Source organism: Thamnophis elegans, chromosome 10, assembly GCF_009769535.1.
Source record: "Thamnophis elegans isolate rThaEle1 chromosome 10, rThaEle1.pri, whole genome shotgun sequence".
Taxonomy (NCBI): domain Eukaryota; kingdom Metazoa; phylum Chordata; class Lepidosauria; order Squamata; family Colubridae; genus Thamnophis; species Thamnophis elegans.
This window is the reverse complement of record NC_045550.1, coordinates 60,321,163-60,347,307: the sequence shown is the minus strand read 5'-3', so window position 1 is coordinate 60,347,307 and position 26,145 is coordinate 60,321,163. Positions and strand designations below refer to the sequence as shown.

Sequence of the window (26,145 nt, the reverse complement as noted above, 5' to 3'; positions counted from 1 at the left end):
GGATAAATAAAATGAGAACAATTAATTCCTTTCACCCTTCTTTCTATTAATTGCCATTTTATTTTTTCAGAATAGCGTAGCTTAGCAGAGTTGGAAGGGACCTTGGAGGTCTTCTAGTCCAACACACTGCTCAGGCAGGAAACCCTATACCATTTCAGACAAATGGTTGCCAAATCTCTTCTTAAAAACTTCCAGTGTTGGAGCATTCACAACCTCTGGAGGCAAGTTGTTCCATTGATTAATTGTTTTGTTAGGAAATTTCTCCTTAGTCCTAGATTGCTTCTCTCCTTGATTAGTTTCCACCCATTGCTTCTTGTCCAACTCTCAGGTGCTTTGGAGAATAGCTTGACTCCCTCTTCTTTGTGGCAACCCCTGAGATATTGGAACACTGCTATCATGTCTTCCCTAGTCCTTCTTTTCATTAAATTAGACATACCCAGTTCCTGCAACCATTCCTCATATGTTTTAGCCTCCAGGCCCCTAATCATCTTTGTTGCTCTTCTGTGCATTCTTTCTAGAGTCTCCACATCCTTTTTACATTGTGGCAACCAAAACTGGATGCAGTATTCCAAATGTGGCCTTATCAAGGCATTATAAAGTGGTGTTAACACTTCACGTGACCCTTTTTTATCCCCAAATCCAGAAATTGTCAATTCAGTCTTCTTTCAAGAAAAAGTCCCTAAGTCACTTTTTTTCCTCTGACCAAACCGGTCAACTTCCCCATTTCCACAAGTTCAGTCAATTTTATAATTTAGTCTTCCACTGTGGTGGAATTGAATGGCTGTTCCCTCTTTGTGCACATAATAATCTTGTAACAATTACTTACACAATATTAATTTTTCATATTTCTTTTCTGGCTCAACATTCACAAAACCATTCCGATTTCATCATAGGGGTAGTTTGCAGTATCTTTTGCATTATTGCATGGCTTCACATCCAGTATTTTTTTTTAATAAGTCCATAATGCACGATAAAAAGTCCTTAGTGCCTGCAGTTTGCTTGAAGCCTCTACTGCAGGGGTGTCAAACTCAATTTCATTGAGGGCCATATCAGGGTTGTGTTTGACTGTGGGAGTGGGGGGTGGCCGGGGTGGATGTAGTCAGCTCAGCATCACTTGTGTCGGGGGCGCCTGTAGTGCCAGAGGAAATAGACTCCTGCAACCCTCCCCGAGGAAATAGACTCCACGTGGAGATTCGGACCCTCACCACCCTTCAGGCTTTCCGCAAAGCCGTTAAGACCTGGCTGTTCTGGCAGGCCTGGGGCTGATGAGTTCCCAGCCCCACTCGAATTGTTGTGGCTGTTGAGTTTTTATCTGTTTTTCTGTAATTGTTTTGTCTTGTTTGTTTTTTGTATTACCCCCTCCACTATGAGTTTGTTAGCCGCCCTGAGTCCCCCCGGGGAATAGGGCGGCATACAAGTTTAATAAACCATAAACCATAAACCAAACCTTCTGCCAGTGAAAACGGAGGTTGGGAGGGTTTTTGCTGGCAGAGGCATTGCTGGCCAGTCTTTGTTGTTTCCGGGGGGAGGAGGGGGCTGTAGACTAGACATAAGCACCCTACGGGCCAGATCCGGTCCCCGGGCCTTGAGTTTGACATGCTTGCTCTACTGCAATTTTTGTCAAAAGCAGCATCTTCAAGCCCACAAATCCAGCCACATTTCCATCTTCACCAAGTGGTCAGACAACTCTGCTTTGATTTTGCTGGAGGCTATTTCAGAAGAGGCTGCCCTGCTCTGAACTTCCAAACTAGCAGCCTCCACAACACCAGCTTCACACAGCCAAGACAAATAGAATTTGCGTGCCCACGTATTCCATCATACACCATCCCCAATGCCTGCCTTGTCAATTCCTGAGGTTTTTAACTGGAGGTTAGCATCCTTTGGGGAAGTGCTGCACTGGGGATAAAAACAGTTCAAGAAGAATTTGCTTGTTTCGGCAATCTCACCGCACTCTGTGGGTCAGTAGGGTGTGGGGGAAGGGGCTTGGGCACAGGACAACGTGCACACTAACTAATAGTGATTGTGTGACTGAGAGAAATGTGACCCTTGCTTGCAATGTTACTTTTCCAATACCGTCATAACTTTGAATGGTTGCTACCCAAGCAGTCAATAAGCGAAATTTACCTGCATAGATCACTGTATGAATATTCCTCATTCACTTACTCTAAGACAGGGGTCTCAAACTGGCAGCCTGCAGGCCAGGGGCATCATGCACAGGCCACCCCAGCTCTGCGAAAGGGGGGGGGGAAACTCTCATGAAACATCACATGACAGTAATGTGACAAGTTTGACACCTGTGCTGTAAGACATGCCTTTAAGGGTTTTTTTTAAAGTATCAATCAAGCCCCCCACCGTCGGCATCTCTCCCGTCAGTCGTCTTATTTTTTTTTATATATATTTCAAATACTTTCTTTAAAACTAAGGAGATTATTTTCTTGTATTACCTTTTAGTCTCGTCCTTTCTGAAATGGTGCACTGCATTAGTAACATGGAGGTAGTGAAGATTTTCTATTTGTCTAAGTTTCTAACCGTGTTTCCCCCACCCCCACCGCCCCAATTACTTTCTTTTGCAGGGATGATACTGAGATTACACACACGGTTTAAGCCATTAAAACGTGTTCCGTAGTGTAGATTATCAGAGTGCATGTTTTTTCCCTCCAAGCTGTTAATGTGCTGGCTTCACACTAGAAAACTAGGGGAGGGAAAGACAAATTGGTGGGGCCCCCCAAAAAATTCTTAGATTAGATTTTAAATTAAAATTCTTTTAAATGAATTAAATGCAATTAATACGATTTAATCCCATGTATTTTATAATGTTGCCATTGCCTATCATCAATGCCTGGTTAATGCTGCAACTTTAGGGAAACTCTGGAGTCTCCACTCCAGACACTTGGGGGCCATAGGTAGCCTGAGGAGAATGCAGTAATGATGGGTTGACTGTAAATGCTCTAAATGTTGATGTTGTTAATTACAGGCACATGATTCAAGTTGGTTTCTGTAAATTGTTTTTAGCAGATTTCCCATCACTTGTACTATAAGAGGCGAGAAGAGACCCATTCAAGAGAATGAGTGAACTGGAACAGTTACGGCAGGAGGCAGAACAGCTCCGGAATCAAATCAGAGTAAGATACATCTTTCTAACATCATTTCATGGTAACCCAGGAAGATCTTTTTATGAAAGGACAGGGAGACATTTTATCTGCCCCTCTGCAATTTTCTCCATAACCACCTTCCTTTTACGATGTTGTCCCTGGGTGGATGAAGGAGTCTTGAAAGCGACTGTGCTTCAGGGCCCAGGGCCCCATTGGATGGATCTCTGGATTCAGGATTGACTCCTGAAATCTTATACATTCTTTTTGAGGTATTTGAAGCCAGGGAGTCTACTATATGTGAACCTTTTGCCTAATGCAGGGCTTGGCAACCTTAAGCACTCAAAGAGCCACAAAGATCTTAACTGGAGACCCCCCCCCCTCCATTCAATTCTGGAACCAACCGGAAGTCCATTTCCCCCACCATAGAGTCTTCTCCTAGCACGGCATCTTTTTCCTCTGCTGACCAGAAGTCCACTCCCTTTCCCCTCACCCCCCGCCAACCATAGAGTCTCCTAACGCAGCATCCTTTTTCCTCTGCTGACCGGAAGTCCAATCCCCCCCCACCACCACAGAGTCTCCTCCTAGCGCACCATCCTTTTTCCTCTACCTGTCCTAACCTAAAGCTTTATCAATTGCGGGGCTGACTAGCGACAGGGAGCTGCAGCAGAGGGATGAAAGAGCCACATGCAGCTCCAGAGCCACAGATTGCTGACTTCTTGCCAGATGTAGCCTGCTAGAATGAATCTCTCCCTCCCTTAATAAATGCACTAATTTGGTAAGAATGCAAAACTTCTTCCAGCCATTGTTATGTAAAGTAATCATTTAAATTTTATTTTAAAGGATGCAAGAAAAGCATGCAGTGACACAACTCTTGCTCAGGTGGGTTGCCATTTGCTTTTGCTTTCTGCTCTGCTTTCTAAGGCAGTTAACAGCATCTAAAATGGATGCGCGGAGTCTGCAGTTTAGTAGAAGTTCCTTGGCTAAGAAAAAGACAGTGGTTTTGATCTCTATTCGGCATTGACTCTAGTCTAAAGACCTGCTAGTAAGTTTCCACAATAGTTTAAAGTAGCTTGAGAAAAGGATTCGGTAAATCAAAATAGCATTCATGGCTTCTTAGACTGTAACCATTTCCTCAAGCTTAGTTCCATTCGAGTACATTAAGCCCTATTTTTAATATAATGGTTTATGGAGCCATCAGTTATTGGCCAGATTTGAATATTATACCAGGTCATGAAGAATGGGTTGGTACGTTATGCAAAACCCCAACTTCTCGTACCATAGATTAGCATCAGCAGTCTCTTCAAATAAAGAAACGGTGCATGACAGATATAAGAAATGACTTAGCATTGTATACTGTTAAGTTATTTTTTTATATTCAGTTGTCATATATTCTTATGCGGGTCCAGGAGAAGGTTTTGAAAAGCCTCTTGTCCTTCCTCTTTCTCAGATCACCACGAGTCTTGACTCTGTGGGTCGAATCCAGATGCGTACAAGGCGTACCTTGAGGGGTCATTTAGCCAAAATCTATGCTATGCATTGGGGATCCGATTCAAGGTTTGTATGAATACTTTAGGTGGGATAGAGTAACATTAGAAAAAAGCCGGCTGTTAATATGGAAACAAAATCCTCTAAGCAAAAATAAATTTAGGTTCTTGGGAATATATTCAAAGCTTTAAAGAATCTCCTTTTTTATGTTTCCTATAGTGAATATTTTATTTTTAGCAGATTTTTTAAATTATTTTTTCCCTTCTACAACACCTTACAGTCATTACATCAACATTGTTATGTCATCATACCTGTACATGTATATAATATTTCGCTTCTATATTTACACACCTTTATACACAGTTCTATATATATTTATATATATTGTTTTTTGGCTTTAATTTTAGTTTTAGGTTTTAGGTTTTAATTTTATTCTTGTTTTGCAGCCATTTGTACCAATTGTTCCAAATTTCATAATATTCTTCTTTATCTTTTAATTTCAGTGTTAATTTGTCCATCTCTGCACAATCCAAAGTTTTTTTAATCACTAATTCGTCCGAGGGGGTATTATTTTGTTTCCAGCATTGGGCAAATGCTATTCTAGCTGTAGTTAAGCAGATGTGTTAATATGTACTTAATTTTCTTTGTATATTTGTATAACCTCCTTTAAACCCAGTGATTTGAAGACAGATTTGCTGTATTTGGGGTTTGACTCCCGAGATGTTAGATTTCAATGTTTAAAAATAAATATTATATTTCTGTCCCTAAAATAGCTTTTATTTTTTAAAAAATAAAAAGAAACATGCATATGTATTTTCAGTAACTTATTTTGTGAACTGAAACGGTATTTAGAAGATTAGCATTTAAAATGGAAACGTTAGAAATTTATAGTAGTAATTCCTTATTTTAAGCAGATAGAAAAGAATTTGTTCCTTATTTTTAAGAATTAAGCTGTATATATTGAGAAGTTTTATTGTTCAGGGTTTTTCTGCCTGTTTTAGCATCCCATAACGGAATAGATTAGAAATTTTATGCAGATGGAGCCGCCTCAGTCATTTCCTGGGAAACTACTCATTTAAATTTAATATAAATAAATAACATTCTTTGTGTTTTTCCCTTCCTCAAAACAGTCATAGTGATAGAGGAAACTAAGCTTATCCAATCTGAGCTTGCTTCCCTTTCTTCCAGGTAGCTGAGTGAAATAAAGGAGGAAGCCATACACTGTTGCAGTGAATAGGATATACCTATTTATCTTGTTTTGGGCTGTCCACTCTTCACCAACAGTGTACAACATTAGAGGGTCTATCTCCATTATGGTGAACCTATGGAACACATGCCAGAGGTGGCACACAGTGCCCTCTCTGTGGATGCGCGAGCCATTTCCCCAGCTCAGCTCCCCTGTGCATGTGCACGCGCCTCCCACCAGCCAGCTGGTCTTCAGGTCTCTGCTGTGCATGTGTGGATGGGGTGTGTGCGGGGGTGCATGCATTGCATTTTGGGGGTTCAGGCATGTGCGTGTGTCTTTACGCATGCGCGTACATGCTTTGGGCATTCGGTCCGGAAAAGGTTAGCCATCACTGGTCTCCCTGATTCCTCATCTTAATTGTCAGTTTCTCTGGGTTTTAATCCTGTACTTCAACCCAGTGTCCTCCAGTTCGGTTGGATTACGACTCGAAGCCAATATGACGTGTTTGTTTATTGAACTTACGTGCTGCCCATCTCTAGGCGGCCTTAGGTGGCTTACAATCAATAAATGCAGCAATAGGAAACATTAAAAGAAAAAGACAGGCTTAAGATAAAAGAAGGATCTTGACAAACTTGAACATTGGGCACTATCTAATAAAATGAAATTCAATGGTGAAAAGAGTAAGGTTCTACATTTAGGCAAGAAGAACGAAATACACAGGTATATTATAGGTGGTTCCTTGCTCAATAGTAGTAACTGTGAAAGGGATGTTGGAGTCCTAGTGGACAACCATTTAAATATGAGTCAGCAGTGTGCAGCAGCTGCCAAAAAAGCCAACACAGTTCTAGGCTACATAAACAGAGGGATAGAATCAAGATCACGTGAAGTGTTAATACCACTTTATAAGGCCTTGGTAAGGCCACACTTGGAATACGGCATTCAGTTTTGGTTGCTATGATGTAAAAAAGATGTGGAGACTGGAAAGAGTGCAGAGAAGAGCAACAAAGATGATTAGGGGACTGGAGGCTAAAACATATGAAGAACGGTTGCAGGAACTGGGTATGTCTAGTTTAATGAAAAGAAGGATTAGGGGAGACATGATAGCAGTCTTCCAATCTCTCAGGGGTTGCCACAAAGAAGAGGAAGTCAAACTATTCTCCAAGGCACCTGAGGGTAGAACAAGAAGCAATGGTTGGAAACTAATCAAGGAGAGAAGCAACTTAGAACTGAGGAGAAATTTCCTGACAGTTAGAACAATTAATCAGTGGAAGAACTTCCCTCCAGAAGTTGTGAAAGCCCCAACACTGGAAGTCTTTAAGAAGATGTTGGATAGCCATTTGTCTGAAATGGTATAGGGTTTCCTGCCTAGGCAGGGGGTTGGACTAGAAGACCTCCAAGGTCCCTTCCAACTGTGCTGTTGTGTTGTAATAAATAGGAATACTAAAAATGGTTTAAAATTGACAAAGGTGGGAAGGTGCCCGTAGGGAGGAGGTAGGGTTTTATCTCTGACACCGCCCCATTGGGGCCTCAGGCCAGTGAGCAGAGCCTTTCAGGTCCTTTCAGAAGGCCAAAAGGGTAGATATGGATTTCAACCGGGATGGCCCAATGCTCCAGGAGCCAGGACAGAAAAGGCTTTTTTCCTCCGCCAGCTGAATTCCTTGATCGATGGGGTCGGCAACAGGCCCCTTATGCCAGCTGTGTGGGACAAGTCAACCCCATTGGGATGAGAAAGTTTTTCAGGTAACCTGGCCCCCTTGCCGTGATATTTAGCATCAGGTTGGAGAAGAATTGGCTGGGATTTCATAGAAGACTAGCTTTTCAACATGTGGCCCTCACATCTTTGCCTTGTGCTCTTAAGCTGTGTGGTTCACAAGTTGGGGAAAGGGAAATTGGAGTCTTAGAGAATGTACAGGAATTTGTCTTCGAACTTTCAATTTTGAAACCATGGAGAGGAAGATAAAATGTTAACCTATTAATACATATTTTGTTTGTCTTTTTCTTCGTTTTATTTTACTGTTATCTTTAGGTTACTAGTGAGTGCTTCCCAAGATGGAAAATTAATTATTTGGGATAGTTATACAACAAACAAGGTACATGTTTTTTTTAATATATTCAGTTTGAACATTTTATGTGTCTCTTGCTGATGGGCTTTATTTTTAGATTCCACTGCTAACTTTTATTATTTTTTTTTTAATTTTTCTGTCCCCCATCCAAACCTCTTTATTGGCCCTGATATTTCTTGATGGTTTCCGGGCTTCAATACAATTTCTTGTCTTATTATTTTTTTCTATTTGAAGTATAAGTCTCTTGTTTTTTTCAAAGCATGTCATAGAATATTCTGTTTCATTAATCTTACAAATTCTGGTTCAAACACTTGGGGAGACAGTAGAAGCTCTGGTCAGGACCATAATTTGTTCCATAACTTTGGTCACAACCGGATTTGGTCGTGAGCCGAACCTAATTTCCGATGATTGTTGAAAAAATATTTCCTAGCAGTGGAAGCAAAAGTTTTGTGCAGCCAATGGCACGGAAGGGGAAACTGGCCACGGCCATGTTTGATTGCCACCTGAATATGTGTTCATGACCAGATTCAAAAATGTTGTGAATGTGTTGGTCAGAACCCTATTTGGTCATGGTCAGAAGCGTTTGTGACCAAAGGAGCTACTCTACAAACTGCTGGATATTTGTTGAAATGTATGTCAAAGTGCTTTGATGTGTCAAGTTGTTCACGTTGGAAAGCAAAAAAAACTACTGTTCTTCAACAGCTAGCTTGGTATTCATTTGATAGCGTGCAATAATAGTTGTGCCCCAGTGGTGGATTACTAACCGGTTTACTACCGGTTTGCTTATGCTTGCAAATGTTTGCACATGTGCAGAAGCGTCCAGGCGGGTGGGCAGAGCCTCCCGCCGCTTCCACAACCCGTTCAGCCGAACCAGGAGCAATCCACCTCTGTTGTGCCCTATAATGTCTAAGATATTTTCAACTGAACCATTCAGTGTCCCTTCAAATGCAAATATGCACCTTTTTAATCCTCTCCAGAGCCAGTAAAAGGAGACCTGGGATATGGCAAGTTAAGTGGGATTGAGACAAGTCCTGGGGAGGGAGGTCATTCTCATGGCACAATTTGTGGTTAGCCAGTAATTCCAGTTTTTTTCTTTCTTATACTCATTTGAAGAGTCTGGGGTAGTATGAGATTAATTCACTGTTCTTATATCAGAAAGCACTGGATGTTTTTTCCAAAAAGATAGGTCGTTTTGCCATTGGAGAGTTTGCAAAACGTTATTCTTTGTCCTCTTTAAAACCGGTTGCAATGTCAGCTAGTATTTTTAACCCATTAAACTGTTGTACTGTTTGTTCAGTGCCATTGTGACAACCAAAAAGGATATAAACTTGCTTAGCTCGGAGCAGATCGAAGCTCCTTCTGAAAACTGGGCTGGAATCTTAGCATTTTGAAGGAATGTTTTGCGTTGATTTTGTAATGCCGCTATCCACACATTAAATGAGCGCAAAGGTTCAGTTCATTACAGATAGTCCTCAACTTAAAAATCAGTCACTTAGCGACATTCCGAGTTACGTTGGACCTTCCCTTGAAGGGTATGCTTGACCTGGATTCAAAGTTCTGATGGTCTTCCTCCATTCCCTCCCTCCCCTGTGGTCATGTGACTTTCAGATGCTTGGCACCCAGTCCGTGTTTGTAGTGTCCCCCAATCACATGACTCCCTTTTACTAGCATAACTTTTTTGTTTTGCTGAAAACAAGCATTTATTTCATTTTTGGCAAACCCGGTGTCAACTTCGAAATGGTTCTGGCCTGCTGCAGCCATGTTTCCGTTTCTCAGGTTGCCACACAATGTGTGTGTGTGTGTGGAGGGGGGTGTCTGGAATGTCAGATCACACCATCCCATGGGAACCAAGGTCATCCCAACAGGTGCTGGCCAGAGACTGAGGGAAGTTGCCAAGGAGATGCCAGAACACCTAATTGGAGAATGAGACCTGTGACCACAAAGGGAGGGGATCTTGGAGTCCTAGTGGACAACCATTTAAATATGAGCCAGCCGTGTGCAGCAGCTGCCAAAAAAGCCAACACAGTTCTAGGCTGCATAAACAGAGGGAGAGAATCAAGATCACGTGAAGGGTTAATACCACTTTATAATGCCTTGGTAAGGCCACACTTGGAATACTGCATTCAGTTCTGGTCGCCACGATGTAGAAAAGATGTGGAGACTCTAGAAAGAGTGCAGAGAAGAGCAACAAAGATGATTAGTGGACTGGAGACTAAAACACATGAAGAACGGTTGCAGGAACTTGGCATGGCTAGTTTAATGAAAAGAAGGACTAGGGGAGACATGAGAGCAGTCTTCTAATATCATATGGGTTGCCACAAAGAAGAAGGAGTCAAACTATTCTCCAAGGCACCTGAGGGCAGAACAAGAAGCAATGGGTGGAAACTAATCAAGAAGAGAAGCAACTTAGAACTGAGGAGAAATTTCCTGACAGTTAGAACAATTAATCAGTGGAAGAACTTGCCTCCAGAAGTTGTGAATGCCCCAACACTGGAAGTCTTTAAGAAGATGTTGGATAGCCATTTGTCTGAAATGGTATAGGGTTTCCGTCTTAGGTAGGGGGTTGGACTAGAAGACCTCCAAGGTCCCTTCCAACTCTGCTATTGTATTGTATTATACTGAATGATCTATTCTTATACTGAAACCACAGGAACTATTTAGAGCTGGTTTTGTTTTCATCCGTGCCGAAATGTACTCAATAAAACTGTTCTTTGAGAAAAGTTGAATGTCTTGGAGTGCTGAATTGGTTTGCTTTCGTCAGTGGGAACCTTGACACCCAACCTACATCAAACCATTGGTTTGCCTTACAACTGTAGTACAACTGCTGCAAAAACTGCGAGCGGCCCGATCTACGACTAATGGAATGGTCATAACTTGAGAACTACCTGTATCTGCCGCTCCCTGTGCGATGGGAGTTGTTCCCATAGTATCAGTTAATCATCTGCACTAGTTTTTTTTTTCTTTTTTGCATCTGATTTTTGAAGAGTACAATTCCTCATGGTGCTCTCCCCCTTTTATTTTTAAAGATGCACGCTATTCCTTTGCGGTCTTCCTGGGTAATGACCTGTGCGTATGCGCCATCTGGCAATTATGTCGCTTGCGGTGGATTAGACAACATCTGTTCTATCTACAATCTGAAGACACGGGAGGGCAACGTACGAGTGAGCAGAGAACTCCCCGGCCATACCGGTCAGCTGCCCTTCTCTTTCTTTTTGTTTCTTTGACCATTTGTAATGAAAGTAGAATACCCTTAAACTTTATCTTCTTACCCTCTAAAAGCAAGGGAGTCAAGTTGGAAAAAAAATAGTTGCATATATTTTACCTCCTTGGGATTGCTTTTAAAAGGAATATTCCCCCCTCCCCCCCCAAAAAATAGAATAAGGAACACATTTTCTAATATAGAATTTGGTTCCTTGATTCTGTGTTAAATAACTTGTGAAAATTTGATTTGGGGTTTTGGGGTTTTGTTTTGTTTTTTGCAATATTTGCACAAATGGCATTTGCTGTTTTTTACGTCCTGCCCAAACAATTTAAAAATGTCTATTATTAAGCATCCAGCAAATTAACTTTATAGTAAATGCTGCAGACATTTATGGCTGGCAGCTAGCTAGCTAGCTATTTTATTATTTTTGTTTTATTTTATTAACTAATTACATGTATTTTAATGTATTATTTTAATTTAATTTGATTTTTATATTTTTATTTTATTGTTTTATTTTTGTTTTTGTGTGTTTGAGTTAGATGCCACTGGGCCATCCCATTTCCAGTCTGTTCACTGACTCGGATTTCCCCAGATCTTGAAATTGTTCCTCTGACTTGAGACATTTGTAGTGTTCAGTATTGCATTAAAAATTTTTTTTAAATAAAGGCTGGAAGGAAGCGGAGTTCTGGGCTTCATCTGAGTTGCAGTTTGAAACAGCCATTTTGCTACTGTTTTCTTTTTCAGGCTACTTGTCCTGCTGTCGCTTTCTAGACGATAACCAAATTGTTACGAGCTCTGGAGATACTACCTGGTGAGTATCCTGGGACCTTTTTTTTAAATTTTAATGAGCTCCCCAGGCTGATTATTTGAGCTTCTGAATTCAAATGCTTTTACTTCACTTTGCAGTGCTCTGTGGGATATCGAGACGGGCCAACAGACGACTGCCTTTACTGGGCATACTGGCGATGTCATGAGTCTTTCTCTAAGCCCAGACATGAGCACTTTTGTTTCGGGTGCCTGCGATGCCTCCTCCAAGCTCTGGGACATCCGAGATGGGATGTGCAGGCAGTCATTCATGGGACATGTGTCTGACATTAATGCAGTTTGTGTAAGTGACTGTTGTGCTCGTGAATATATGAGAATATGAAAGCTTCTTCGTATGCGCTTGCTAGTTCTCCTTTGCATCTGCTAGAATGGGCCAGATGTGTCACACGCTGGACAGTCCACATTTAGTGAAGAGGGAAAAAGTCCCTATCGATCACATGAAGCCGCCATGACAACATGAGTTTGACACCCCTGTGCTAGATGGTTTGGGCTTTTCCATTAGTGCAGGGGTCAGCAAACTGCGGCTCTGGAGCCGCATGTGGCTTTTTCCTCCCTCTGCTGCGGCTCTGTCACCAGTCGGCACCACAATTTTGAGAGGAGCTTCCGGTGGGGGAGGTGGGAGAGAAGCACAGTGTGCCAGGAGAAGACTCTATGGCAAGGGGAGGGTTTTCCAGTTGTCTCCACAATTGATAGGACTTTCGGTTATGACAGGTAGAAGAAAAAGTACACCGCGCTAGGAGGAGATTCTATGGTGGGGGAACTGAACTTCTGGTCAGCTCCAGATTTGAACAGGGGGCTTCCGGTTAGGACCTTTGTGGCTCCCGGTGTTTTCTTTCCTGTGGGAAACGGGTCTAAATGGCTCTTTCAGTGTTTTAAGTTTGCCGACCCCTGCATTAGTTTATCAGACGTGCACAAATTCTTTTCATCTCTTTCATCTGCGGAAACCAACTTTTCATAGGCCAAGGGTTTCCCATGGATAGTTAGTTGGGCAGAAGAGTTAGCAGAGCTACAAGTGTGTACAATTTCTGGAGGTGCCAGTCTCTGGATGCAGAACTCAAACGTGCGTCATCCACCCAATCTCTTTATAAAGTTTTAGAGTAGCGTTTCTCAACTTTGGCCCCTTTGAAGCTGTGTGGACTTCAGCACCCAGAATTCCTTTCTGGCTGGGGAATTCTGGGAATTGGAGTCCACACAGCTTCCAGTGCCCAAGATTAGGAAACACTGTTTTAGATGGTTAATTGTTTTGTCATTTGAGAGAACTCTCTTGCTTTGCTGATGAAGAACAAATAACTTGGCAAATGTTTTAAGTATATTAAGAATTCAGGCAAATGTAAAGCTTCAAGTATCTCAAGCACGATGCTGTTCTAATTTTATTTTGAGCGCAGTGTGTTTAATAGTAAGTGAACTTTGAATGATAGCATATGGTTCCAGAGCCAACTACTTTCCCTCTCCCTGCTTTCTCCCCCCCCCCCCCCTTCTCCCTCCTCTGCCTGCATTTTTCATATTCTTATTGCGTTTCACAGTTCTTCCCAAGCGGCCATGCCTTTGCCACTGGTTCAGATGATGCCACCTGTCGACTCTTTGACCTTCGTGCAGACCAGGAGCTCATGTTGTATTCCCACGACAACATCATCTGCGGGATCACTTCTGTAGCTTTCTCAAAGAGCGGACGTCTCTTTTTGGCGGGCTACGACGATTTCAACTGTAACGTTTGGGATACCCTGAAGGGTGAACGTGCAGGTGAGTTAAAGCTAACAGGTTAATAGGAGCCAGAAGATTTCAATGCCTTCACTTTTCTATTGTGAACAGTGAAAACTGTAGAAAATTTTTTTCTACTGTTCCATGGGATAGCAATACCACTTACATACCGCTTCATAGTGCTTTACAGTCTTCTCCAAATGGTTTACAAAGTCAGCATCTTTCCCCCAACGTAGTTACCGACTTTGGAAGGATGGAAGGCGGAGTCAACCTTGAGTCGGTGAGAGTTGAACTGCTGGCAGCCACCTGGCAGTCAGCAGAAGTAGCCAGCAGTACTGCATTCTAACTACCGCACCACCATGGCTCTGGGATACCAGTTATGTGCCATACAAATTCACTGTTTAAGTGAACGAGTCTTGGTTTTTTTACTTCAAAGCCTTAACTGTTAACCATTTTCCTGAAGAGCTATCTTTAACTATAGCTGGATTGATCAATGTGCCTCAGAAGTTATCCAATCATGGCCCTTCATCTCTGGAAGTCTTTTTTTTTATTTGTACATGCTTTGCATTTTTCATCTTTGGGGGGGGTCAGTTAAGGGGGGGGGAGAACACGATAGTTCAATGGTTAAAGGTGCTGAGCTTGTCAGCTGAAAAACTGACAGGCCAGGTTCAAGACCCAAGCTCAATGTGGCAAGGTGAGCTCCTGTTACTTGCCCCAGCTCGGGGCTGCCTAGCAGGTTTGAAAGCATGCAAAATGAAGTTGATAAATAGGTACCCCTTTGGTGGGAAGGTAACCACGTTCCCTGCATCTCAGCATATAGACCAGTGTTTCTCAACCTTGGCAACTTGAAGATGTCCGGACTTCAACTCCCAGAATTCCCCAGCCAGCATTTGCTAGCTGGGGAATTCTGGGAGTTGAAGTCCGGACATCTTCAAGTTGCCAAGGTTGAGAAACACTGATATAGACAACGGCATATGAACACTGCTCCCTAGTCGGTTCTGATTGGACAGGAGAAACCTTTACTTTTTTTTTTAGCAGATATTTTTTATTATTTTTTCTCTACTATAACACCTACAGTCATAACAACATTGTTATGTCATCATACCTGTACATGTATATAATATTTCGCTTCTATATTTACACACCTTTATACACAGTTCTATATATATTTATATATATTGTTTTTTGGCTTAATTAATTTTATTCTTGTTTTGCAGCCATTTGTACCAATTGTTCCAAATTTCATAATATTCTTTTAAGAAAAAAAAGCTACATATTTGCACAAGTGTTTCACTCTTGCCTCAATTTTGACAACTGAAATCGACTGTTCTCATGTAGGGTTGTTTTGGGGGGGGGGGTGTACTTCATTCCCTGTAATGTGGTTAAGGAATTTTGTGAGGGAACTTATTTCTGAAAAAGATATATAGGTAAAGGTTTCCCTTGCATATGTGCTAGTTGTTCCCGAATCTAGGGGGCAGTGTTCATCTTTGTTTCAAAGCCAAAGGGTCAGCGCTGTCTGAAGACGTCTCCGTGGTCATGTGGCCAGCATGACTGAATGCCAAAGGTGCATGTTACCTTCCCATCAAAAGTGGTTCCTATTTTTCTACTTGCATTTTTTAACATGCTTTCAAACTGCGAGGTTGGCAGAAACTGGGACAAGTAACAGGAGCTCACTCCCTTACGTGGCGCTAGGGATTCAAACTGCCAACCTTTCTGATCCATTAACACAGATATACCCATATTGAAGAACATGAGAATTGTGAATGGGGCCCTTGAGGGCCACTGGTTTAATTCCTGTGCTCTTGGATCCTTTTCAGGTGTTCTTGCTGGTCACGACAACCGAGTCAGCTGCTTAGGAGTGACTGACGATGGCATGGCTGTAGCTACAGGATCTTGGGACAGTTTTCTCAGAATCTGGAATTAACGTGGCGTTTTGAACCCCTCCCCTCCACCCATAGACACGCACACCTTCTCCACTGAGATCTGGAGAGAGCAATGCTGCAGCCTCTTGCTGTGAAATAACATTTCTACTTTGTATTTACAGGTGAAGTTTTTCTACTTGCTGATTATTGCATAAGTAGGCTTTCTGTAAATGAGATTAAAACACACACACAGAAAGAACGAAGAAAGTGGTAGATGGGAGAAATCGGTGACTTTTCTTTTAAAGAAAAAGAGAGAGAGAGGGCGGGACCCCTGTTTGGGGTGAGCAAAGCTATATAAAAATAAATAAAAAAGCCAGTCAGTTAGCATTTCGTTTGGCTACATTTGCCCTGAAGGGATTTCTGCTTGTACCCCCAGTCCTGCTAATACTGTACCTTTTTGTACATAATTAAATATACACATAGCAGCCAATCATGTAACATTTTGTCTGTAAGTAAAGGAACAATGTTTGCGGTTTTTTTTTTCTTTAAAAAAAAAAAAAGAATCTGCATTTATATAGCTCTATGTTTAACCTAAGGTGTATTTTCTTGAGTTCTGCAGTGGATCGGCTGGTCTGCTCTTCTAATTCCCCCCCCCCCCTCGTTGTGAATTTTACTGTAGATAAAAAGTGTGAAGTTAATGAGCTGTTTGTGAAATTTTATAACAGAGTGTCTGTATAAAACAAAACAAACAAAGGAAAAAATCCCTTGATGACTGGTGACAACTTTGCCCCTTTCTTGCTCCGTGACTTTTTTTTTAATCTCCCCCTTAGTGGTAGCAGATCCCCAGATAATCCATTAGAAGCCACGGGGCGCTGATCCCCACAGAGTTAAGCAGATGATCAGATGCATAACATAAGAACTGAAACGTTTCAAGGATTTAGATTTTGAGTTTCCTTCTATAACAGCCTCTAATGCAGTGTTTCTCAACCTTGGCAACTTGAAGATGACTGGACTTCAACTCCCAGAATTCTGGGAGTTGAAGTCCAGACATCTTCAAGTTGCCAAGGTTGAGAAACACTGCTCTAATGAGATATCAGGTCAGGAAATGGAAGGATATGTATCTCCTTGAGACGGTGTTTGATAGATGTATTTTTATGGGGACTGAATAATTGTAATGGAGACCTTTCTCATCTTCTGTAAACTTACTGTCTAGCTTAAGACTGGATGTGGGGGCACTTCCAATTTCTAGCAAAGGAACCTGTACCCTCTTTAAACTGCATCACTCCAAATGTGTGTGGGGCATATTCTGAGTGCATCCACACCTTATCTTTCTACTTCATATATTCCAGGTCGAAATGTTTTCTCTCGTGTGAATCATGCGTAGGCGGGAGAAGTTGTTCTTATTGCTTCTTTTAAGACGCCAGCACAGTGTTCCTCTAGAAATCTGCACTCACTGCATTGAAGACTCTTTAATACAGCATTGTTATTACCTCTTTAAAACTCTTAGTGCAGTGTTTCTCAACCGTGGCCAGTCCACGCATCTCAAAAGTTGCCAAAGTTGAGAAAGACCACCCTGGTATACGTCACATCAATTTTTTTAATGAGCTATTTGAACCTTCAGTTCAACCCGTCACATGAAGTGCTGAAGTGCTCGTTCTAATAGCTGCTTGTGCCAACCGACGGGGCGCGTTCACCTCTTAGACATTCCAGAAAACTGAGCTGCCTTTTTTTTTTTTTTTAACGTTTTTGTGTTCGTGTTAAGTCTCGGGGAAACATTAACAAATGAACTTGCCTTCCCCCCCCCCCCCCCCCCCCCCCCCGTCTTCCTCTTTCCGTGCAACAGATCCCATTTGGAAAGACTCTCCGTGACTCTCCATGGCTTCAGTCTTCTCTGGAGCAGCAAGTATTGTAGGATCCTGCTTTTGGCCCTTTTAAATTTTTGAGCGGAGGTCACCTCGTAAATCGGCCCTCAGAATTGTCCTGTTCTCATAAATGTAGAAATGGGTGGCTGAAATGTGCTTTAGAAAAAACCCTCGAAATTTAGTTTTCTTGCTGTCTGTACTTGTAGCAGGTATGAAGCAGATCTGATTCTTCGAAAGTATTCCTGGATTGGCCTGAAATGTAGATTCAAGTCTATATTAATAGTCTGATTTGATGGTAGAGGAAAGATCCAATGTTATATATGTCCCCTAAAATCTCCACTGAGATTTTAATCTGAACATAGGTTGGTAGTTCTTGATATTTTCAAACATATTTTGTCGCAGTGCCATTTGTTTTCTCAACTTTGACCAATTTTTAAAATCCTATATTCCGGCTTTTTTTTTTTTTTTTTTTAATTGGTGGCAAAAGTGCCAAAGCAAATGTGTCAAATGTTTTGGATGGAGGAGCTCTTAAAGAGTCCATGAATCCTCTGTTAACGTCCAGAGAGAGGTATTCTTTCAAAACAAATATTATACATGCAGCTTTTTTTTACTTATCTTTGATATGGTTTCATTCTTTTCACATCTGATAATGGTGTGATTTCACCCCGAGGGATTAATTTCCCCCCCCCCCCACAGTTGTAATATAGCTCTTCATTCTACGATCACCTCACCCCTTAGTCCACTACTTGTCTCCTTGGTGTTCAAGATATATTTTCTAAGGGCCTTAAGGTTGCCTTGCATGAGTAAGAAAAAAATGCCCTTTTATAGGGGAAAAATGCCCAGCACAAAAATATTCACAGCAGTGAATTGTTCAGTTTGCCAAAGAAGCTGGGAGCCATCATACAGTCTCAGTTGTATGACTTTAGTACAGGGGTCTCCAACCTTGGTAACTTTTAAGACTTGTGGACTTCAACTTCTAGAACTCCCCAGCATTCCACTCTGGCTGGGGAATTCTGGGAGTTGAAGTCTACAGCTCCGAAAGCTGCCAAAATTGACCATCCCTGCTTTAAGAGTTTTGGTTATCCTACTTCATCAGGAATTGTTTGTAACTACGTATTGGATTTTGTGGAATAATTCCCCTAGAAAGCAGAGCAACTTGCATAAATATGTGGCTGGATGTATCTCAAGGGTCCTTAGTGTAAACTGTAGGGATGAACTGATTTCCCAAGACGATTTGCCAAACTCCATTTGCCTGGAATGCATAAAATGAAACAGGAGTTTGAATGGACGTCCTGCAGTGGGATTGGGCAACCTTTTGGGGTCTGGAGATGCTTTCCTGCCGTCCCATTGAGTTGTAGGATTTATACATTACATCTGTGGAGGAGGCAGGGATCAAATTTCAGACTTTTTTCTTCTCTTTTTTCTTTCTTTCTTCTCTTTTTTTTTCCAGAAGGGGTTAAAGGAACAAAATACAAAGCCTTAAAGCACTTAAGTTTCCTCCTTCACTCTCCTTCTAAATGGGGAAAATGAATCCAATTATCGGTTTTCTTTGCTGCTGGGGGTGCTTGAAACCCCTGCCAAGTGAAGGCCCCCTTCTCAAATCTTCTGGACTCTACAGGCTACCCATTCCTGTCCTCCAATGCAGGGTTTCCCAACCGTGGTGATTTCCAGGCATAACGGACTTCAACTCCCAGAATTCTCCCAGCCGGCGTTGCCCACGGCGGAGAATTCTGGCAGTTGGAAGTCCTCTGCGCTTCGATTTGCCGAAACCCCTTGAGGGTTTTGCTTTCTGCTGTTCTGCTCCTTCTCTACTTTCCTGCCTCCTGCCAACGTTTTGTCTTCTGGTGCTTGACTAGGCTTTTAGGATTAAGGGACTTGCCTTTGTTGTACCCCGTCAGGCTGAACGGTTGTAGTATTGCCAGTTGAAGTAGCACCACCTAGAATAGTGGGTAGTGCCCTCAAAAAGATGAATTGTACAGTTAACTTAAGAAGTGGTGTCTCCAGCATCCCATTGGTGATTCAGAAAGCACTGTAGGCCAAGCTTTTTAAGACCCCGTGGACTTCAACTCTCAGAATTTCCCAGCCAACTATGCTGGCTGGGGAATTCTGGGAGTTGAAGTCCACGGGATCTTGAAATTGGCACGGTTGGGACACCTGCACTTGTAGGCTTTATCTGAGAGTGAACTGGTCACACATAGTGCCTCACTCTGCAATAGGGCTCCATAGCTGACCAATCTGTATATAACCGATATCCCCCTCGTAGCTAGAATTCTTAAGTCCTGCATGAGTAACTGAGCTGTTGGATATTCTCGTAACCTTTCTGACTTCTTCCTTGCGCCCTTCTTAACTGCAGTTCCCCCCTTGAACATTATTTTTTGGGGGGGGATGGGATGGGGGAAATGGGGTGGGACTCCTGAGTAGCATTTGCTACAGCTGGAAGGGGAAACACCTGTCCCTCCAGCTGTGGATGAAACCATCTCAAGCAGACACACAGGACTTGTTGGGTGGGCGGGGGTGGGGGGGTGGGGGAACCATGTATCCTTGTTACCCTCCCTTCCCATTTTATTTTTTAAAAAATTACGCCCTCGTGCTACTCGAGACTACTTCCATCTTTGAGGCATTGCAAGTCTTTTTTATTTTTATTTTTCCCTTTCCTTTTGTTGAAATAAAAGATTGTGTAAAATACATGCAAGACTGTTAAATGCTTAGTGGTGTCCTGGTGAGCCTGTTCACAGTATTAACTAAATGATTAATAAATAAGATTTTTTTTTGGAAAAAAAAATGTGCCTGACTTTCTTTCCGGTTTTAAATAATAACGGGGATTTCTTAAAAAGATACTTCAGGCCTTTATTTTTACTACACAATGGTGCTCTCTTTGTTTCCTCCTTGCTGCAGCACATCTCTGGGTCGATCCCAGCCTCCTCTTCCTCCTTCTCCAAAGGAGGAGTCGTGTCTGACTTGTTTTCATAAACGAATAATCTTTGTGCTTTGGCTGTTAAGAGTTTATTCCAGGAAGTGTGCCGTAGGGTTATTATTAAACCTTCACTTGTTACTGTCTTCGCTCTCGGAGAGAAAAATAAAAAACCCTTCCAAAATATCTCCAGGTACCAAGTGAATTCTGCACTGCCTTTCTTGGATTGTATGTTTCAGAACATCTTAAAGTCCTTTTATTCAGCCTAATTGATTAAAACAAAAAACACAGAGATTTGTGCCATTTTTTTTCTTAGTGGTAATGGGGTGGGTGGGGGGAGAGGGATGGACACTTTGCTATGAATTGTTTATAGTTCTTCCCCTAATGAATCTTTCCTTTGTAATTGTACAGTGTCTCAGTGGAAAATGTTGCCTGACTTTAACATTGTAACCAATAAACAAAGTGCTTTTAATTAGGATTTTTTCTCTTTCTCCTGTTCAGTTGATTTCATGTTTGCCTGTTCTTCAGCATATTGCATCTAAAGTCCCACCAGTTTTTACTCTCTCAAAGAACCTGGATATATTACGCCATGCTAGAAAACAAGAGCCAAAAAACCCCCCACCCCAAATTCTTTTCAAGGATATTACGGTTTTAAAGGATTACCCTGTAATTCTCCTTTATGAATCCTGTTTCATTGAGAACGGATGAAATATGGGGCATTGCTGCTCAACAGCCATTCCTTTTGAATTATTTAGGTCACCTTTTTTTTAAAAAAAATGGGTATGTGTATTAAACGCTTCACTGCATTTTGACAGAATAAAAAGGAATTAACTTTTTTTCCAAATAGAAGAAGAAAGAATTAATTATGCATACTCTGCCAATCAGGTATATCCACTAATTTTGCACTGGTGGGATTTCTCTCATTGTTTTTAAATAGAAATTCAGGAGATGATTGATGCAGTGTTTACAGGCAATCTTTATCTCCACCCACGCAGACAGGCAAAAGACATCAGAATATAAACTGACAGCAAACAGCACTCCTTACTAGCACTGATGATGTTACCTAGTTAGGGCAATGAAACGTCCGCAAGAAAACAAGCAAGCTCAGAGAGCACCAAGGATCCCACATTTCAATCCTGGGCTACAAATATTATTCACTAATCCTTATCTTCCTCCTTTCCTTCTGCCTTATAAAAGAACTGAGATGTTCTCCTTGGATTTTGGGTGTAGTTCACTTTTTATCTTTAAATGATTCTATGATTCATTCCTCCCTCTTCTAAATCTGACCAGTTCTCATCTTATTTCTGGCAAAAGAAGGAAGCTAAGAAGTTTGAGTATAACAAAAATAACTTCAATGCCGTATGCCTCAGGCTGTCTTCTGTAAATAACCATTTCATGCAAGCATATGGGACTGAAGATTTACTTATTTATTCATTTTCCAAAGCCGCCCATTTCAGCCAAGTGACTTTCAGCAGCTTAATAAATACAGCGGCTGAGATAGTTAACTAACTAACAATAATGCCAAGAAACGGGAGTCCTTAACGCATTCTGAGCCCAAGCCCAGAAAGTTTTAAAATCTAATGAAAAACCCAACAAGGCTGCAGCCGTTCCAATCTGAGAAGGGAGAGATACAAAGCAGGGGCTGTTGCAGCAAGCAAGGCCTATTTCCTGCCCGTTGACATTCTGGCTGAAGGGATCTGCAGAATGACCAATTTGCTGGATCGAATTGGACAAACTGGAAAAAAGATTGTCGGGTTTTAAAGGTGACAACCAGCATCTTAAATTGCACCTGGAAACGTACCGGTAGCCAAAACAGCTCAAGTAGCAGTGGGGTTAAATTTGCTATTGGCACAGTCACATTCGGTACCAGTAGGAAGTTTTCAAATGCTCTTCTAGGGCAGTGATGGCAAACCTATGGCACGGGTGCCAGAGGTGGCACACAGAGCCCTCTCTGTGGGCATGTGTGCCATCGCCAGCTGCTCTTCTGGTTTAAAAAACAGGCCATTGGGGGGGGGGGGCTTTTTTTCTACCTGTTTTTTCCTCAAAACAGCCTTAAAATGGCCCGAAAAACAGCCTTAAAATGGCCAGAAAAGGCCTGAAAAATGGCCTCAAAACAGCTCCCAAAATGGCCTCAAAACTGCCAAAAAACAGGCATGCGCACATCAGCTAGCTGATCTTCAGATTTTGGCGCTCCAGCACACATGCATGCTCACGCATGCACACATGTTCCAGTTTGGGCACTCTGCCCAAAAAGGTCTGCTATCCCCATACAGTCCACATTGCAAACATCAAAATATGATTGTTTTGATAAAATTAACATTTTTGGTTTATACATTTCTGCCCCAAAACTTTCTATTGTAGCCAAAATTCATATAAAAGAATCTTGATTATCATTCCCACATATGGATATTAGGTTTAGAAATTCTCCATAAAATAGGCCTGCCCTTAAAACGGTGTTCCGGACTTCAACTTATTCTGGGAGTTGAAGTCCACACATTTTAAAATTGCTAGGGTTCAGAAAACACTGCCTTAAAGTATTAAAATGATGGATCAAAGCCAGTACAGAAAACCAGGTTCCTATTTTTAACCACATATATTAGGAAAAGGCAGGTAACATGTTACTGAGAAGTGTTTGTGCCTTTTAGCATAGCATGGCAATAGCATCTAGACTTGTATACTGCTTCACAGTGCTTTACAGCCCTCTCTAAGTGGTTTAGAGTCAGCGTATTGTCCCCAATAATTTGGGTCCTCATTTTACCAACCTTGGAAGGCTGAGTCAACATTGAGCCTGGGGAGATTCGAATTGCCAATTTGCAGACAGCCAGCATTCAGCAGAATTAGCCTGCGATACTTTGAAGATCTGTGGACATCAACTCCCAGAGTCCTCAGCCAGTCATGCTGACTGGGGAATTCTGGGAGTTGAACTCCACAAGTTCCCAAAGTTGGACATCTCTGGATTAGAACAATGTTTTTCATCTTGGCTGAGGAATTCTGGGAGTTGAAATCCACATACCTTAAAATTGCTTAGCTTGAAAACACTGGCCTAGAGGTTTTAATAGGTTCCACCACAAATGCGCGAACGACAAAAGCGCGCCTGACTAAACCGCGGGGACAAAACCGTGCCGACAAAACCGTGCCGACGAATGAGCGCTGAAGCGCGCCGACAACAGCGTGCCGACAGAAGCACGCTGTAACCTAACCCTAAAAATAACCCTAAACCTAACCCTAAACCTAACCCTAACCCTAAACCTTACCTTAAATCGCGCTTCTGTCGGCGCGCTTTTGACATTGCGGTTTTAGCGCCGCGGTTTTATCGGCGCGCTTTTGACGTTTGCGCTTTTGACGGGTCACGGTTTTAATATTCCCAACCGGATGTCTACGGAGCATTTTCCATTTTAAAGAAGTTCCTGGAAGCCCGAACGAGGATGGAAATAATGCCCGTGCTATGTTTTTATGCCCTGCTAGAGGCTTTCCTAGAAAGAAGAGCTATTATTCAGTCTCTTCTTTGCTCTATTTTAAATATCTTCAACACTAAACTCCTGGAAGGAAAAATGGCTCTTAAAACAGCTGCAATTTTTTAAAAGCACAGTTTAGTTGCGTATGGTTCAAGTTGTCATTTTGTTTGAACATCTCAGCAAATGTCACTGGTTCCATCTACAATTATGGTATTGATCTGACAAAAAACAGGAGCATTCCAGGGCTGGGTTGCTGCTGGCATTACTGCCAGTTCGATGCGCGGGCAATTGTGCGCTCCGTGTGCATGCACAATTGCTCATAAATAGATCTGCGCATTTGCAGAACGTTAAAAATTGAAAAAAAAAACATGCGCCAACCGGGGAACTGGTTCAAAGGCATGGCAGGCCTGGGTCGCTGCCAGTGCTGATGACCCAGGCCAGCAAACCACTACCAGTTCGCCCGGACCAGTCCAAACTGGTAGGAGCCCACCTCTGAAGCATTCCGCATTAAACATTCAAATGCAAGAGTTGCCTCTGGTTGCTGAACAAGGCAGAGAAAACTGCCAATGGTGTTACTAGCTCTTTGTCTCTTAGGAACTCTTACCAAGCCTCACCACAACACCTGATATATATATTTTTTTAAGAACTAAAGTTAATTCTCACTTTGTTCTTTTAAAAAATATGCACACTCATATTTTCCTACTTAAAATTACTCTCAGGCAGGGAGGCCATCGTTTTCTTTGGATCTTTAGGGCTGCCACACTTGGTGGATGGGCATGCTGTGGGAAACGGGAGGGTGAGGTTCGATGGCAACGGGGTGAGATGTATAACCATAACAACGTTCTTTCACTGGGAGTCAAGGACGTTCAGCCTGCACCTGGAGGAGCTTGACTGCAGTGGTGGGATTCAACCGGTGTTAACAACCGGTTCTCTGAGCGTGCGCAGTGCATTTGAAAACAGCTCTAAAACTTACCTTCTACTGCAGCCCTGGTGAGTAAAACAGCTGAGGTGCGGCAATCAAACAAAGGAAATATAGGTCAGTGTTCTGGCCCCCCTCCATCCGGTGATGAACGCAGACACAGGCTTAGCTGTTTGCCACTCTTTATTCACAGCAATTATAATCCTGTTGGCTGAAAGCCCAGACACAACTCACTGGCAAGTCGTTGGCAGCAACCCAGACTCCCAACAGACATGGGAACACAAGGCAGACCAGACAAGGAGTTCTCCAGATTAGCACGAACAGTTGTGTCCTGCAAAAGGACTCCTCCCAAAGTCTCTTCTTATACTCTCTTGGGAGGGGCCAAGCCACAACCACTTAGACTTGATTATCTCTTATGAGTCTGTCTCCATAACTGCTGCGTCCGTTTCTCTGCCCTTCGTTGCCTAGTGTCAGGGACAAACTCCCTTTGATCTCCCCCACAGCTCCATGCGTTAGGCGCCTCCTGGTGGCCAACCAGCCTCTCTGATCCCTGCTCTGAGTCTGAACCCTGCCCAGAGTCCTCCACATCTTCCATAGTAGACTCGTAGGGGTCCTCGCTATCGGAGTCCATCGGCAGCTCCAACGGCTCCTGCTGGGCCACAACAGATCAGTATAGCGCAGGGCCGGGCGGGCGGGCCCACGTGATCGTCAGAGCGAACCGGTTTGCTCTCAGCTGATTGTTGGAGCTACCGGTTCGCCTGAACCGGCTAAATCCCAGCCCTGGATGAGTGGGAAACAACTCGTTAGGATGGTGACCTGATTGGACCATGGGATGGACGTGTGGGTGCAGGGGAAGGGACTTTGATTTCACTTTGGGTGGGGAAAACCTGGCAGCTTTCAGATTCGGGTTTTCCCAGATGTGCCAATATGACTTCTCTAACAAAATGGAACTTTTGAGGAAAATGCCTGGCTCAGAGTCTTGCTTCTTTGGGGGCGTTACTTGGAACCCTGACAATTATGAACCATGGCAATCATGCTGCAAAGGAATTTGTTCACAGATTAACATATAAATGATGTCATTCAAAAGCAGTAGAAGGTACCAACCCAAAATGGTCATGAGAGAATAGAAAAGCAGGGAAAAGGCCTTCTGTAATGTCAACCATTATGAGATCCCACCAGCATGAAAGAAAAAAAATTAATCGACCAGTAACACTATGTGTGGGCATCCAAAACTGATTTGAGACATTAACCCTGACTTTAATCTTAGGCCCTTCAGCTGTGAAAGTAAAGGAAGGATGTAAATAATACTTGGACATTATTTTGTTTTTCTCTTGTCCCATGTGAAGCACCTATAATCCTGGGTTTTTGTTTAAATACATAATTTAGAAACTGCAAAGAATTTAACTTCACATTAGTGCAGGGATGTCAAACTCTCTTTCATCGAGGGCCACATCAGGGTTGTGTTTGACCAAGGGGGATGGGTGGGTGTGGCCAGCTCGATGTCACTCGTGACGGGGACACCCCTCCCAGGCGCCGTTTTCAGCTGTGACGTCCTCCTGCAGTGCTCTGCCGGTGAAAACGGACC

At 42.5% G+C, this 26,145-nt stretch overlaps 1 protein-coding gene across 1 annotated transcript in view; it reads left to right on the top strand.

Annotated features, from left to right (window-relative positions):
* GNB4 (G protein subunit beta 4) overlaps nt 1–18,528 on the top strand; it is a 41,070-nt gene extending 22,542 nt beyond the window's left edge. Inside the window, exons 2-10 of the mRNA XM_032225114.1 lie at nt 3,016–3,122; nt 3,933–3,971; nt 4,540–4,646; nt 7,790–7,853; nt 10,853–11,015; nt 11,773–11,839; nt 11,935–12,136; nt 13,377–13,593; nt 15,369–18,528. Coding sequence (XP_032081005.1) covers nt 3,066–3,122; nt 3,933–3,971; nt 4,540–4,646; nt 7,790–7,853; nt 10,853–11,015; nt 11,773–11,839; nt 11,935–12,136; nt 13,377–13,593; nt 15,369–15,475 — 1,023 coding nt within the window. The 5' untranslated portion in view covers nt 3,016–3,065 and the 3' untranslated portion in view covers nt 15,476–18,528. The remainder of the gene's footprint in view (nt 1–3,015; nt 3,123–3,932; nt 3,972–4,539; nt 4,647–7,789; nt 7,854–10,852; nt 11,016–11,772; nt 11,840–11,934; nt 12,137–13,376; nt 13,594–15,368) is intronic.
* The last annotated feature ends 7,617 nt before the right edge of the window (nt 18,529–26,145 follow it).